The sequence below is a fragment of the Pundamilia nyererei genome, unplaced genomic scaffold, assembly GCF_000239375.1.
Source record: "Pundamilia nyererei isolate P.nyererei 1_Seehausen unplaced genomic scaffold, PunNye1.0 scaffold00066, whole genome shotgun sequence".
Classification (NCBI taxonomy): Eukaryota; Metazoa; Chordata; class Actinopteri; order Cichliformes; family Cichlidae; genus Pundamilia; species Pundamilia nyererei.
This window is the reverse complement of record NW_005187467.1, coordinates 1,126,897-1,144,154: the sequence shown is the minus strand read 5'-3', so window position 1 is coordinate 1,144,154 and position 17,258 is coordinate 1,126,897. Positions and strand designations below refer to the sequence as shown.

Below are 17,258 nucleotides of genomic sequence, written 5' to 3'. Positions count from 1 at the left end.
AAATGAGCAGTTAGTGAAGCAGCACAGTGAATTTTTGCTCACCGTAAATGCTATATTTTGCTGTGTTGTTGCCTTGGGGCTTTAAAAGCCTGGCTGCTTTTACAGAAACGCTAGACTTGTTGAAATTCACATTCATAAGCAGCTTACTTTCAACGTCCTCCCCAATTAAAATAGAGTACATAAACAGTGGGAATACAACATGGTTCTGAAGTGGCATATGGGGGCAACAGCTAAGCTCTCTAACAGCAATAAGTTATCAACTGGATTTTGAATTGACTATAATAAATATAATTGTGCTCTTACAGCTGATGTCTGTCAAAATCTGTATTACCTGCTTCTTTAGTTCTAACTCCTCTCGAAGGTGCACTAGGATCTCCGGTCCCAATTGCATTGGTGGCCACCACTCTAAATTCATATTCCACCCAGGGGTTGAGCTCCACAGCCATGGCTGACTCCATGTCTCCTGTCACTGGCTCTGGGTCTGCACACAAGAGTATTTCCTGTGCGTTTATTTATTCAGAACAACGTTGCAGTTATAGCACTTCAGTTTTCCTTATGTACAGTATATAATAGGTAAGTACCCTAAGTGCCAGCTTAGCGCTTTAAAGGTGTTTGCGGAAAGCACATTGAATAAATCAGTAAGGTATCATATGCCTTTTCTAAAATCCTCTCCAAAGAATAGTATAGCATGCAATAAACAGAAATAAAATGCAACCAGGAGAGGCCAGAGGTTTTTTTTTATGGCCAAACAATCAAAGGTTTTGACTTCAATCATGCAACTAAGTAAGTGTTTCACTGTGAAAAGCCACTGAAACAGGCAAGAAGTGGAACAGATCTGGAAGAGCAACACAGCCTGGATTGTGGCCTACAAAATTTTTTTTTTTTACAAAGTCTGTTGACATAGTCTACATATGAAAACATACTGTGCATAACATTTCTTAAATCTAATCCTGTCAAACTGTAGAATGACATAAAAAGGGTCACAATTTATGCCTGTATGCAAAATGTCAGTGTTGGGAGATTTTAACCTGCCTTTCAGTTAAAAACTAGTGTGAACTGAGCCAACAAAAGATTCCTTTGTTCTTATGGACTGTACAACTTCTTTATCATCCTCACAGATTCACTGTGACTTGTTATATTTTCACAGCAGGTGGTGATGTTACACAATTTGCTTTAAAGGTGATATATGGCATTTTGACGCATGAACAACAGCTTAAAACGTTACAGAGTGAAGGTGATTTCAACCATTTTTTGCAGTTTCAGCAGAACAAACCAATGCAATTAAATTACATCCTCAGACTAAAGGAAAAAAAATCTGATTTTATGAATGTATTTAGAATAGAATTACAAGGAGATAATGCAACTAATCTAGTTGCTTCAGCACTGCCATAATCAAGCGTTGTCAATATTGATCCTGCAATAACAAACAAACATTGACTGAAAGCATATCCATGTCACAAATGAACCAGAGGTCTCTAAAGCAGTGGAGCTTACACTCTTATCATTCACAGCGGCTCACAATGAGATCACTCTGTCAAGCAGGCTGCTCTCCAAACATGAGCTGATAACTCTGTTTGTAAGGAGCAGGAGCTAAAAACCCAATCCCCTTCACGCTAATCTTAACAAGTTCAACACTGACAATATATCAGAGAGACCTAATTGTGCTTTATCAAATTAAATGTAGTTGAACAGACATGATGTGAGAGGAGGGTATACAAAGTATGATTTATATATCTGTGGGGATGAATCATTATCACACCTTAAACTCTGCTATAATTATCACACGCCATATTAAGATGGATTACACACGACGCTTAGCAAGCCTTCATTCTTTAATGCTAAGTGATAGTAATTGATGGCTATTCCATGTAGTTACAGAAGAAAAGGATTTCTTTCTAAGCACTGAAAGTGCGTTTTTTACTAAATGAACATAGATCGGTTTTATAATTCAAGCCCAAAAGGTTAATTTCCTACTTACTGCTGACATGACACTGACTAAAATTCACACCAGTGACATTTGATATGTGCTCAAATTACTTTCTGCTGAGCACCTCTGAACAATAGCCGAATTCAACTAGAAAATGACAGAAAACTGTGTTTCATGTTCTTTATTAAGACCGACTAGCTGTCGCACTACAGCACCAGCCTCAAAGACTGAAACAAACGGGCGCATCAGCCACATCTCCTCCTTCGCTTAGTGTCTGCAGGAAGATGAAGTGACTCTTGCTCAACACGCACAAGGCAAGGAGCAAAATGAAATTACCCTTTTGAGAACAGTGGTATGAGTGCAAGAGGGAAGGGTAATATGTTGTATTAGTTAATAAGTGTTCTTATTTAAACTTGTACTACTGTACTAGTACTTGGTAAGACAGTATTTTTTTTAAAGCCATAAGCATTGTCAGGATATGACAGTGCTATTTTGTTGGAAACTGCAGTTTCAAAAAATAGTCAATTCCAACAGAGTCTCATTTTAACTTTACTGGAAAAAATAAGCATGTTTAAAACTTGACATAAATGATCCCCATAGTTAATTTTAGCCTAAGACAACTTCATAGATATCGACTTTTAACATATCTTCTTGTGATTTGTTTAATTGTACTACTATACACGACAAGAGCATTTTTAAAGCCTTCTAAAATCCATCCATCCATCCATTCGCTTCCGCTTATCCTTTTCAGGGTCGCGGGGGGCGCTGGAGCCTATCCCAGCTGTCATAGGGCGAAAGGCGGGGTACACCCTGGACAGGTCGCCAGTCTGTCGCAGGGCTAACACATAGGGACAGACAACCATTCACACTCACATTCACTCGCACATCCACACCTAGTGGCAATTTGGATTTTCCAATTAACCTATCCCCACAAGCTGCATGCCTTTGGACGGTGGGAGGAAGCCGGAGTACCCGGAGAGAACCCACGCAAACACGGGGAGAACATGCAAACTCCACACAGAAAGACCCCGGCCTGATGGTGGAATTGAACTCAGGACCTTCTTGCTGTGAGGCAACAGTGCTAACCACCGTGCCACCGTGCTGCCCCCTTCTAAAATTAAAAAAATTAAATATTTAATATTACAGTTAGTTAAAAATGCACTTGCTAACCAGGTTATCTAGAAACAAATTCACCAACTTCCAAGGTGCAAGGAGAAAAGCACTAAGCCTGAAGAGATAAAACTTGAACACAGACAGTAATCAGTCATACACAGTCGTAGAGGTAAGTTCAGCTGCATATTCATGACTCACATGGACAAGCAGATAAACTAGAACTAAAATAAACTCAGACTGCACTGGAGTGACTTCATACTCTGTTAGGCATAGCCTTCATTCAAACACTTGAATGAATGAAACAGTGAATACGATCAATTTGCTTCTTATTTATCCTATCGTATCCTATTCCTACTGTTAAAAATCTCACACGTAGAAGGCAATGTTTACATGGGCATCAGAGAGCACTGTTTTCATAGTTTTTTCTATAGCAACTGTTTAAAACGAGGAATTCAAACTTTTAATATAAGTAAGAGAAGATTGCCAAAGACAATTGTATTTGTTTCTCTTGAAAACAGTAACCTTGATCAGGTTGGATTGATTCTCTATCTTGGTATAGAACTTTGGGCAGGATTACGACCTTTGTATATATCCTCACATTAACCTCCCAGATCTACAGGCTGCAATTTGCTCCTTATTGATTACCTGTTTTGACAGTTTGCCAACCTAATGAAAATGGGCTTCGGGCCTGTATATTATAAGTGCTGATAGGGCTGTGGTTGTCGACGCCACGTGTCCACGACAGAGTGGCTGTGGTGTCTGTGATCTCCTCCACTATCACCACTCCAGGTGGTCCGGGGGGGCCTGGTGGAAGAAAAAGGAGACACAGATAAAACATGTTTGAAAGTTTAAAAGAAAAAAACGCTTCTGAAATGGCCACGCAAAAAAGGAAAAAAACCAAACAGTCATCAATCTTTGCTGCTGTTTGAATCAATTTTTAAGCTGGCCCATTGTGATGTTTTCATTATGGGCTGTTACAATTAGATACACTAATGGATGCAACTGCGGAAGCATTAGGAGGGAAATGCAGCTGTGCGTGTATGGTGACAAAACCAGCTCCCTGTTGTAATCTTTACACAAACAGACACCAGACAAGAACACAAAACTGACTAAACTGACTAAAGTGAAGCAGGATGCAGGCTGACACAGATTCATTTGATGATGATTAAGGGATAGCGACGCTTCCTTTTTTGAATTTTTGGAGGGAATTGCCAGTTCTGCTCAGCGTGACTGGACGGCAGGCCTTCCTCTGTTTTAATACAGCTGAACATATGTTTACCTAAGTCTTCAGAGGTAAACGTATACTGCAGCTAAAGCAAACATCTAAGGACTCTAGAGGGAACAGCTGTAAATGAAAAAGCAGACAGGTGGCGGGCTCAGTGAAAATCAATCTACTGTGTCCCCCCAAAAGTGCCCATGAGAAAGCTACACTGCAAGGGCCATTTCTTTGCACTGTGGGATCCAAATAATTACTGTCATAGGCGTCTATATGGAATGTTTTGCCAGTGTTTGGGCAGTGAATGAGTTGATTTCTATTAGCTACAGCTAGTTAGCAGCTTAAGCTTTGACAGGTAGGAGACAACTTACTGTTTATTTTATGTCCTTTCTTATTAATAGTATATGGTATTTAAATGTTGTATCTGCAGATGATGCAGATGCTTAAAATAACAATTTGAATTGTAGATGTTTTGTACCTTGGAAACAAAGATATTTTCATTATATATAAAAAAAACTGAAGTCTGCATGCAAATAACTGCATCAACTCAAAATTAATGTGAACGATACATGCTAGCCATTGCCAGTAATAAATACCATCCTTTCTGCAGATGTGCAGTTGACATGACAAATATCCACCTATAATGATGTCCGGGGGATGCATTCGTGCTTCTCTACCATGTTTTATATTTTTTGTTATTAACTAATGCATTTGTTTTGTTTTGTCAGCTCTAATGAAAACATATTAAACTGTGGCTCATAACTAGAGGTGCATATTAAATTGCATACTTTACATACTCTGCTAATAATAGCACAGATAATAATTCATTTCTAGGGAGCTGTGTTGCAAATCCCCCCACCGTTTTTCATCCCAAGTTACCTGTCTGATTGCTCACCATAGGTTTTCTAATAAAAGTGAAAAATCCACAATGTCAAATGAAAAAAAAAAGAAGTAAAATAACGACAAACAAAACTATTTTTGTTGTACTGGGTTTTAGTGGAGTTCCTGTTCATAGTTCCTCTCCCTTAAAGAGTAACTTTCTTTCAACCTATCTCCCCTCTGATTGGCTGGCTGTCAAAAATGTCACACAACTGGTATGGGTTACTGCTATAAGCCTGAGATGACCATATTAATGCCACAGCATCCCTACTCAGTGACATCTTTACATATAAGCGTAGTAATAATTTTTTTAGCTGAAGGTTAAAAAGATGACTTCATTACTTGAAATTATGAAATTATAATTGTTATATATGAGAGAAAATGAAACACATTCGAGGTTTACTTTAAACCCCAACACTAACAGTTTGAGTCTACCTGCACAACAGTATTCCAGTGTCACTCACCAACCACTGATATTAAAGTATTGCCCGATTATAACACAGACAATCAACAGGCAAAGCTTAACTTGACATAGATTTGCTTTCATTATAAATATTCCTGCCATCTCCCATGAAAACTCCCCAGGCAATGAGGCTTAAATAGTGTCACTCATAAAATGATGATTAGCCTGACAATGCGTTAATGTGTCATTACAACAGTCAAAAAAAACAAAAAGCCCAGAACTTGCATGGGCAATTTTCAGCAACAATCAAAAAATAACCAACGCATTTGATCACTAGACATTTCAGTCAATCTATTTAACAGCACATAGCAAACCTGTTCATGCAGATGCAACATCTGCTGAGGACATTCACCATGATAATGTAAAATTAGTAGAAATGATCAAAAAGGGGCAATAATGTGGAAGTAGTCTTGGCGCAATTGTCCCCAGCAGGAGCAAATCTCTAATGATCACTGTAATTAACCAACTTCCCAGATGAGCTGCACTTGTAACAAATTGGGCTAATTTAATAGATTCCAAGAAATTGTTAACATTATTTCAGAGAATTACTAATAGCTTTAAAGCACTGGCTCACTAAATTTGAAAGTCTGTCTTGGGCCCACATGTGCCCAATGCCCATATGTTCACCGAGATAGTTTTTCATTATGTCAATGTTCCTGTTCACCTAAAAGCTAGCCAAGTGGCACAGTGACTTGGACTAAATTCTCCAAGAGTGTGCAATACGGTAATTCTGTACTGCAGTTGTGGATTAGTTCAAGAGAAGCAGTAAGTCGCCAGCAATAAAGAGCGCGCAAGACGTCACAGTGTACTGCCAGATAACAAGCTTACCTCGCACAAGAAGTTCTGCCTCTGCAAATACAGTGTCAGCGCTGGTCTGGGCTCTGCACCCGTATTTCCCAGCATGCTTCAACAAAATGTTCCTAATCATGAGATCCACTGTTGAAGACTGCTGCAATTGGGAAAGGAAAGCATTAAAAAGTTAGGTATTAGGCAAGCCTAAATGTGCTCGACACAAAAAGTGTGATTCCTTTACATCTTGTAGAGGCTCATGTGGCTTGAAAAATTCCTGTTTAATTCAGGTGCTTGCTTGGTGCTACATTCTTCAGCTACCCGTATTTTCTCTCTGCTGAAATGAGAAATGCCTAAGGCAAGACTGGGAATAATTCAAAGTCTACAGGCAGCTGTTTAGCAGGAAACCTGATTAAAATTACAAACCATGCATCAGCCAGGCTTCTGTTGTGCCTGTAAAGAATTGTCACTGCAAATACTTCCTCCCTAGAGGACAGGTTGTAGCAGAGGACATATCAGGGCAGATGTGATTTTAACATCCTCTGTTGATAAAGGAATAGTGACATAAACAGGACTCCCTGCTAGTAGCTTGCTGATTTGTTTTCAACTTTAACATTTTATGGTTGGTCACAATTATGGTGACCAATTATTTTTTTGCAGAGAGGGAAAATAGCACCTCTGAAAAAACACAAAACTAAATTAACTTGTATAAAAATGTTGCACCTTGAGGCAGAAAATTATATATTGATCTATTGATCATCAATTGATCTGCTGGTCCTAAACAAACAAGTGAAACATAGAGGTCAGAAGCGGTCCAGCAAAAATAACAAAGATAAATATGAAGAAGGTGAAAAGACAAGGTTAGTGAAACAGTCCTGTAGCTGAGGGAAGCCAAAGGTTACATTTCTTTCTGTGTATATTCTGCTTTTGCTGGTACATCGCATATAAAGGATCATTGATCCTGTGCACCCTGGTCAATTCTAGAGGATAAAAGTCAAAGAGGAGATACTGTGCTATATTAACTCTAGATGGGAATAACTACCGTGTACTTGTTGTGAGCAGAATCTTAGACTTTGCCATAACCAAGCCACGCTTGTCAGCTTTGAAGAAAAGCTGACAATAGCCTTCCCTCTCATACTAAATCACTGGTGACCCTGATAAACCTTCAAAGCTGAGCCAGTATGAGTCAGTGTCTCATTTTCACAGTTCACAGGTGAAATTCAAAACAAAAGGACTGTCTTTGATATGCATAAATGGGTCATTTATTGATACCACAAGGCTTTCTGACCTTTGGCGGACCTGATCCTTTTTCAGATGTAACAAGTGTTCGGTTCAGTAAGAATACTGGTAGGAAAATTAACTTAAATAGGTTGGTTGACAGGCTCAATGAATGTGGAAAAATTAAAATTAAACAAAAGGGAAAAAAGCCTTCTGTTTACACAGAACATATGCATAGTTATGCAGATAATTAGATAGACAGAGATAAATAGTTAGATAGGAACAAAAGCAAATGTGTTAAAATTGCTGTTAATAGTACTATTGCTCTTACTCGGGCTCTTACTGTTTGGATGTATTCAAAGTGGCCACCGTCATACTGAAAGTTGATTGGTTTCTGGTTGAAGAACCACTGGAAAGCCACATCCAGTGACGTGTCATGTGTCGCCTTGCAGCTCAGCACCACACTCTCCCCGACAGTCACCTCCACTCTGCTCGGGCTAAGCACCACACGCATGGCCTCTGAAAGCACAAAGCTGCTGCACTGTCACCTCAGGCTAACGGAAGGCAGTGCATTTAGCTGTGACATCAGAGGCAGAGCAATCACGGGAACCCAAGCCTAACCTGGGCAAAAACACTCACCTTTGTCAGATAAATATCCTGGTTAGCTCTGTTCTAAACTGTGCGCAGTGCAGCTATGAGACATACTATTACACTGCTAGAGTGTGTCCTTGTAATATGATTCTTGAATGTGAGAGGCCTTCTTCACGGCTGAGCAAGCACAATAAATTCCCTGGCACCCGAGCAAAGGTGGGGAGGAAAAAATGACATTGGGGACTGTTTACTGGTGGCCGACTTGTGCTAATTTGGCAGAAAATAAAGGCCTTCAGGGCATCACTTACCTTTTACCCACAGTATGGCAGTCATCTCTGCCGAGCCCAACTGATTCTCTGCCCGGCACACATAGTTCCCCTCATCCGCTCGGCTGGAGTTAACAATTTTCAGAGTGTTGTTCCGTAACAGCATAATCCTATAAGAAAGGACACAAAAATCAATACTGGTATGAGAAACAAATTCACATTCAAACAACAAGTTCAAGCATGAGGTTATATGTTTTGGGGTTGTTCGGGTTACAAGAACAGTAACATTCACTATCGGTAAGAGCATATGCAATCTCATGAGATATGCTTGAAATACTAACTACTAGATCTACATCTTAGAGTTGTTTATATAACTCGATTTCAACAAACTATGAAAATAAACACATGGAATAAAGATTAATCATAGTAAAAATGTGAAAATGAATTTGATTTTTTGATACCACTAAATAGCTCCACCATGCACAGGATTAAAGGGAAATGCTTTTAAAGATAATGAGGACAAGGTTTTGATGTCAAGAACAGAGAAAGTTATTTCTCTGACTTTCAATTCCACTACAATGCTTTGCTATATTTAATCTTTAAAAGAACACAATCAGCTGCAATTTATTCTAATTGCAGAATAATTTAAAAGTCACTGATGAAACATTTCAGTACAAAATCTGCAGAGAACACTACACAAAGTAAAATAATAAGAATAGATGACAAGATTCTTTGTTAGGTATACATAAATAGTGCATTCATCTTACAGACTGCTCATGGTAGCGCCAGAGAAACCTTAAATGTTCATTTAATGTATCTAAAGCAAAAACTGTCAAATGCAGATGTACATGTCACCAAGCTGCCCTCCTTAAATACACACCAGAGACACAAAAAGAAACAGCCACAATCCCACAGCTTTCCCGTCTCCAGTTGAAAGACAATAGTAATTAGGTTTTAACATTTCTCTCTGAGTTGTAAATAACAGCTGGAAAATGCATTGGTTGACATAAGATAGCTGTGGCTGTAACTATATACAAAAAGCCTGAGAGCAGGTGTGTGAGCAGATGGCTATAGAGCAGGATTCATGTTAAAGTATGGCATTGTGACCATGTTGTGATCATGTCACGCTGCTCTCTAGGGCAAACCGATTCCTTTGTGATGTTTATGTTATGTCTAATTTTAAACGGGGAGGTGGTTAATACTTTGAAATTATTGTTAGTTTTGTTTTTTCAAATTCTTGCCTTTGAGGCAAGATATATAAAAGTGTATGAACTCGCACCAATTGGCAACTGAGGTGCATCCACGTACTTTTTCTTTTTAATTAGAAAATTAATTTCACTCGTCAAAAATAACAAGGGGGTGTGAGGTTTTCCGGTCTTTTGCCGTAATTTAATTCACATTATTTGGCATTCACATTTACAACACTGAGCACTTTCATCATGGGCAAGGTGATTAAAATTGGCAAGGGGATCTTCACGAGGGCGTGACTAAAAAATCTTGCCACACATACACAATTCTGTGGCAATCTGCAGCCAGGAGACATTTTTCAAATTAGCGTAAAAAATTTTACATCTGACAAGGACACTGAGGCAGAAAGGACAAGATAGGGAACGCTGGGTAAACAGAATATGTGATGTAAACATAAGAAGATCACAGCTAAACTATAGGATTTGAAAACTTCATCTAAAGAAAGATCTCTGAAGTGAAATAAAACAGATTGCAACAATATACTAATTCACATATGAAATTAGTAACCTATTTAAATTATTTGTGGAAAACATTTTGCAATAATAAAAAAAATGGTGAAATTATGCTCTTCCTGATTGGCTCTCAAACAAAGTGTTTGTAGATTTCAAATGAGTCTGCCATGTGCTTTCAAACTAATAGGATTAATACTTTCTATTTAAGAGACAAAAGCCCTGAACATTAGTGGAAATCCATGTTAATTACAAACCTTCATTAAGTCAGCACAGCTGTCAATGCCAGATAAACGTGACGCTCGATTCCTCCCGGTCTTTCATGAATAGGACGTCTCTACACCCATAAACTCTTTACTATTGGAAATGGCAGAAAATCCTTACAGGAGTCACTCTGACCAAGACCTGCAAACGCATATCTCCTCGTCTCTATTTTGGATTTTTCAGATAGAAATCGTCCTCTCACAAGATTGATCTCCATTTGAATAGCACCTCCCACAAACACACAATTACCTGCTTAACCTACTATAGCGACCTTAAGTTGCAATGCACAAGATGTCAAATTGTGTCTGCGATTATCAAAACGCTGAATATGTTAAGAGAAAATCTATACGTAAATGTGAAACCCTGATTGTAGAGCTTATAAAGAAAAAAAACAACAACACCTCACAAATATAAAGATCGCACTTTATAGTGAATTATATATTACTAGGAGGGGAGAGATTAGCAATTTCAGACAGTTTATTTGAAGTTAGATATTAAACAAGATTAAGGTTGTGTTGTGATATGAAAAACATCTGCAAAGGTTTGACAAAAACCTTAGCGCCATTAATCACGACCCATCCATCAGTTGCAAGAAAAATGTCAAAAAGAACCCTATGAAGACTATTTTAAATTTAATCGAAAATGAAATAAATAGCACAAACTTCCACTAACCTCTGAAGCGGTCCTGATAAACTAATCCCTGAATATTCTTCCACCTGTTAGAGAAAGGAAGATTTGTCCCTGCCTGTTTGAAGGAGCCACATACTGAGGATCTGATTATCAACTGGCTGTCCTTGCTGTGAGGCTGTTCAACAGACTGCTGAATCTTGGCCGATAAACAAAGGTTCCATTCTCTCACTCAAAACTTGAGATGCTCAGCCATGACTGATAATTTCAGCGGCGTCGCTCAGTTTGATTGATAGACTCGCGCCTTGCTCAGCCCCCTCTAGGTGCAATGGAGAGATGTTTCTCATAAAAGATGATGCATCAAACTGCATGTGAATTCCAAATGCAATTGTGTGGTCTAAATTGTCAGCATCCTTGAGAAGGAGGTGGGGTTGAGTATGAGTCTCCAGAGCTTTGCCAGTACCTAAGGTGTTTTATTTTAGCAGTGACACTTTATTTCAGTTACAGTAATGAAACTGTGATGTGTTACAACAAGACATGTAGACAATTCCTCAAGGGCCTGAGCTCCAATGATAACAGTGGAATTTATGCCATAAAACTAGGATGAATAACAATATAAAGATATCGAGGGAGACAAACTTTTCATGACTTCATACATATTTTACAGAGCAATTAACTTTCTCTCATAATATTTTATTCTCTAAACTGTACAGATGAACTAAAAATCAGATTCTATTACAAAAAAAGAGCTGCGGCACTGTAAATCTACGACTATTCAAAGAAAATGTATGCTGCCTCTCCCAGTGATAAAAGTGGAAATGAATCCTTTGTCAAGTCTAAAAGATTTCTTTCCAAACACTGAAACAATTCTAACAACATATTATTATACAGGATGCTCTACTTAAGATAGATTATGTGTTTTACATGTTTATCTTAGTTTTTACACAAATACTTGTACATAATCTTAGGCTTGTGGTGATATACTGTTTAAAAGCAAAAATCATAATTAAGAGTAGAAATCTACCCTACTAATAGACACGCCTGTAACATTGAGCCCCTGTACACAGTGCACACGACATGTATCTACAGTGGTTTTTGAAAACAACCATATCACACCATACACCGTGTTGAACATATGTCACATTTCTAAGTTTAACATGATGACACACACATTACACACTCAAATATCCTATGCAGAGCTATTAGCTCTGAGGTTCTTGCAAGTTGCATGCAAAGGGACAAATGCACAAAAACAATTTAAAAACTCCATGCATTCTAATAAACAAGATCAAAATAAGATATCCAGTATGTTAAAAGTTACTTTCATTTGAGAGTGGTCATGTTTGTACCTTTTATTTGGTATTATCCTCCGGTCTCCTCTCTTCCATGTTATCCGTGGTTTGGGTGATGCCTTTGGTTTGCAATCTAATGACACATCTTTTCCAAGTGTGGCTATGACCCGTATGGGATTGGGGAGAAAAATGGGTGCTGATGCTGTGTAAGACAAACGACAAATATTTCTTTAATAAAGATTCACTACTTTAAGTGCTTATTTTAAGGGACATTTGATCGTGGATGTAGCTTTAAAACAATCTATGAATCAAATGAGTATTACCATCTTCTACCAGAATGTAAGCCCCCACTTACAGCAAAATTCCACAAGCTAGCTGAATAATCTGTTCAGTGGAAATTTGGATTCTTGTTTTATTTTATTTCAAATTCACCTGCTTACTTAAGAAATAAAACTAAATAAACAAAACAAAACAAAAAAAACCCCATATACCTGATGCTTATTGCTGTTTTAATTACTGTGCGATTGCTGAAACTTAAAAAAGTTAAAAGCATAATGCAGTTCTGACTTTTCAGCTGTGGCATTTCAAAGTAATTATTTTAAAAATGCTAGAGGGTTCAGGCTGGCACATCATGACTCAGAACACTGTGTTAATCGAAATTTACTGCAAATAACTACAATTTTCATAACAAGTATTACAAGGAGAGCTTTTATGCATACATGTATTCTTTTATTTACTGTGAAATGAGCCACTTTGGCTATGTATTATAATCACACACACATACATATATATATATGAAATTTCAATTAATATAAGTGCCTTGCAAAAACAAATGAAGCAATAATTTTGTAAGAAAAAGGCTTCAGGCATTAACGTTGTGGTGCTAGCATATAGCTTAGTTACAAATCAAGGCCATCTACAGGCTACAGGGCTTAGTCAACTGTGATTATTCAAATTCTGAATGATGCTTCATAGGTGACATTATACACAATGACAATTCAATCCCATCTGTAGCTACAGGCTGACCCCCTCTCTCCTTGTGACACTTGTGTCTTTGAGCCTCAGTAGCTGTCTGAGTGGCAGAGGTCCCTCTAGACACGAAAGTAGCAGAAAACAGAGCAGTTGCTGTGCGTATTTGTTTTAATCAAAATAAGAGCAGGCCTACAGCTGCTGGTGGCAGTACCCGTATTACTTCACCCGCCACGCTCCCATAAGAGCTGGATCGAGGACAAGATCACAGACGTGAGGGCAGCCGCTGCCCCCACATAGCCTCTAGTGATCGCTCATCTGCAGGCTGTTATTAGTCATGTAATCTGTCCTGATAGTGTTTGCTTGTGGACATCTCCACAGAGCACAGGTCACCAGGAAGATGTGCCTGGGGGTTATACTTATGAAAACATTCGTCAACAGTCTCTAAATATCACAAGTGTGACTCTGTCTCCAAGGAGGGCAAAAAGCACCTCCTCGTCAGCACTGATAAAACTTTTTAGAAAAACAGCACTTTTGGTTCTTGCAGGCAAGCCTTTGAATTTAAATCAACTGAGCAGTGATTGTTTTACACTGGTTTTATACTAATCTTTTAAATATTGGGCAAAAAAAAAAAAAAACATATCCACTTGCAGTAAGATTTTCAAAAGGCCACAGACTTGCCTTCAAAAAAGGGCAAGCCATACAGACAGTAAATCAAACTGTCCCTCAGGGAAACATGAAAGGGGAATGGGTGTCACAGATGTGTCCCAGTATAGAAAATGACAGGGAGAAAATACTGCATCAAGACAGAACAGTGGACAGCTATTCAGTATGACTGTTATGTTTTTTACCCAGGAGCCTCAAGAAAGAACACAGCTTCTTTGGCCTTTAATATCATTAAAGTGCTTCTGATGGAGGTTTTGTTATGTACAAAAAACCAAACCAGCAACAAGAAAAAGATACATATACTCTGATACTCTGTTAGAAATGATGAGAAAACTTCACCATCAATATATAGACCATGTAGGCCGATATATTAATGGTTATAAGTGATTATTAAGTGATAATAGTAATGACTGACTAATAAATGGCCGATGAAAGTCATGTCCGGATCGAAGATTTGTTTTCCTAAGTAATGGGAGAAGTAATGTAGTCTGGGCTTTGATGACAAACGATAGAGCGAAGATAAGATTCTAATGGAGTCATTAAACTCCATCAAAGAAACCATTGATGTCTTCCTCTTAGTGTTTGCTCCCATTAGTATAAATCTATACCTACAAGTCATTGGTTTTTGTTCTCAGAATAAGGTAGAATTATTCAGGACTCTCCTAAGCTTAATGCTTGCAGACACCTCACTGAATATAACTATAAGAGGCGTTCTTTTATTCATGCCGCCCACCGCCTGGGTTAAATCAGGGACCATTGATTGGCAATCAGCACATCTCACAGTTCAGTGTTCTCCGCTTGCATTTCAGCAACCCGCCCTTACCTATCATGTAGTACCTTATTCAACTGTCAATACTGAATGTCTGCAATTTATTCTTTGCAGACATTCAATAAAACAATATGCAGAAAGGGAAAGTAACATAATTAAAGTAATTCACACCAACCCTTTCTGTTTTTGATACATTCTTTTGCTCAACTTAAATCCATTTAGCTGATACCTAAAATCTGGAGTTCAGCATTAGAGTAGATGGCCGCATATTTGTTTTCTGCAACACACTGGTACATTCCCGAGTCCGCCTGCTGCACTTTGTGAATGGTCAGTTCCCCATTCACTATTTCAAGTCGACCCTGGAACAAAAAAAAAAGGAAAAAGAATAAAGGAATATCCCTCCTGGATGCGGAGATAATTTGCAGGATTGTACTGCATATAGTCGATGTGAAGATTCACAAGGATGATTCAGATGTTCCATAGAGCAAAAGAAAGGGTACTGTGAAGTAAAATGGGTACCTGCGATGTCAAGGGCAAACCATTACGAAGCCAGCGATAGGTGGGCCGGGGCCTCCCAATGGCCTTGCACTCCCATTGGAGCTTCTCTCCACTATCCATCTGAGTATCATTAATCATTCTGACCCACTGCGGGAGGGCTTGAAGATAGAAAAAAAGATTACGAATAAGTAATGTATCCTTGAAGTGCACACCAGGTACAAGAACGTGCATGCATGAATACATCGTCAACGTACAACGTAAAAGGCTGAATTTTGTATTAGAGTTGAATAAAATCAGTCACTGATTAAAAATAAACTATTACGATTACTAATTTATAAATTAGGTTTCAAATCAGATGTGCCATGTATTTGATGTTTGTGTACATGTTGCTTTTATTAATCTCAGTAATATTTTATGTTTTAATTTGTTAATTTGAGCATTTTAATCTTTAAAACCATCGAGCCTTTTGTTTTTGCATTCTCTTTCATGTACACTAATGTTTTTTATTTGTTGTTTATCACTTAACACAAAAGTCCTCAAATCTGGGCACTCCTTAATGTTTTTTGGTAACATGAAACAGAATAGCATGAAAAGGCAAAAGAGAAGTTTTGATTCATGTACTGCTCAACAGATCTATGGCTTATTTTGGGGACAAGAAGTAAGTGTATTAAACCTTTATATTAATTAGTACTACAGACCATGCAAATTGTTTTTGCATGTATTTTGCAAGAAAAAAAATTTCAAGCCCAGCTTTTTATTGGGGCGCCGATGTGTAGAAAGCCACTCTCGTAGGGATCACTTTCATGTTTTTGTGTTATTGTCAAGCTAACATGCTCAAAACTGTAGGGAGGTCATAGTAACTGAAGGAAATCAAGAACTAAAACTTATGTCAAGAGGCAGGAGCACTTTTGCACTGAATCAAATCAAATCCCAAGTGAGTAAGCACTGAAGCAATTTTGCTTGTTTGTTCGCTACACTTATTTGTATCATGTATGTCAAAATCTTCTATCTTTCCTTCCACTTCACTGCTGGTCCAAGGCCAAGGCAAACTATGCAATAAGCAACTGCCCTTCCTGGGGACTCACCATCAGACTTTTCTCTTTTTCTCCACAGCCTACTTTCTTGTGTTCCCAAGGCTCCATCCACATTTCCTGTTCAACTCCACATACTGCAGAAAATCTCTCTCACAACTCAAGATCTTAACACTGTATAGGCTGTAGGTTTTTCTTTTTATCTTCTAGTCTCTTTCCGTCTTGCACCTCTGATCTGTGGTTGTGACTTTTTTAAATTCTTGTACATTTACAAGATTATAAAATATACAAGAACCTTTTACTGGGGCAGGAACATTCTGTCAGTCTTGTGCGGGAAAGAAAATGCTAATCAGCGAGTCACAAATCCAGAGTATTTCTAGTTTATTTTAATCCCTTTTAGCTTGAATGTCTTTCACTCTCAAACAAGACCTTATAGGCAAACATCAATATATATATATTAGGGGTGCAACGATACACAAAATTCACGGTTCGGTTCGATACTTCGGTGTCACAGTTCGATATTTTTTCAATACAAAAAAAAATGTTCATGCTTTTTTAATTTGTCATTTATTAAAATTATAAATATATTTTAACTCAAAAGTACAGTTTTTAAATGTAATGTTGTTGAAACAACAAAGTAATAAAAAAATAAATCTATCTGATCCAGAAATCACTCATCTTTGGAAAAGAGAGTTTATTACAGAGAAATGGTTCTTTCCAAAATAAAAGCTATACTATACGCTTCTTCTGGAGTGTATTCTCAGCAGTGTTGCCAACTTAGCGACTTTGTCGCTATATTTAGCGAGTTTTCAGACCCCTTAGTGACTTTTCTTCTAAAAAAAAAGTCGCTAAAAAAAGACGTGAAAGTGCATATGCTTTTACTCTCAACAAGCAGCGGGTGCTGTAACGCAGTCAGTTCTTCTTTTACTCTTTTGCTGTTTTGTGGATCACAAGGTTTAAAACTACTTATAAACACACACACA

General features: G+C 38.0%; 1 protein-coding gene across 4 annotated transcripts in view; it reads right to left on the bottom strand.

Annotated features, from left to right (window-relative positions):
* Positions 1-17,258, bottom strand: part of cntn5 (contactin 5) — a 115,799-nt gene that overhangs the window by 10,143 nt on the left and 88,398 nt on the right. For 2 of the 4 annotated variants that reach the window (XM_005735931.1, XM_005735933.1), the window contains 8 exons: positions 15,266-15,402; positions 14,976-15,105; positions 12,400-12,544; positions 8,505-8,632; positions 7,937-8,124; positions 6,427-6,547; positions 3,686-3,844; positions 332-481 (listed from right to left, as the gene is read on the bottom strand). In XM_005735931.1, coding sequence (XP_005735988.1) covers positions 332-481; positions 3,686-3,844; positions 6,427-6,547; positions 7,937-8,124; positions 8,505-8,632; positions 12,400-12,544; positions 14,976-15,105; positions 15,266-15,402 — 1,158 coding nt within the window. The remainder of the gene's footprint in view (positions 1-331; positions 482-3,685; positions 3,845-6,426; positions 6,548-7,936; positions 8,125-8,504; positions 8,633-12,399; positions 12,545-14,975; positions 15,106-15,265; positions 15,403-17,258) is intronic. The other 2 variants (XM_005735932.1, XM_005735934.1) reach the window with 1 other exon arrangement.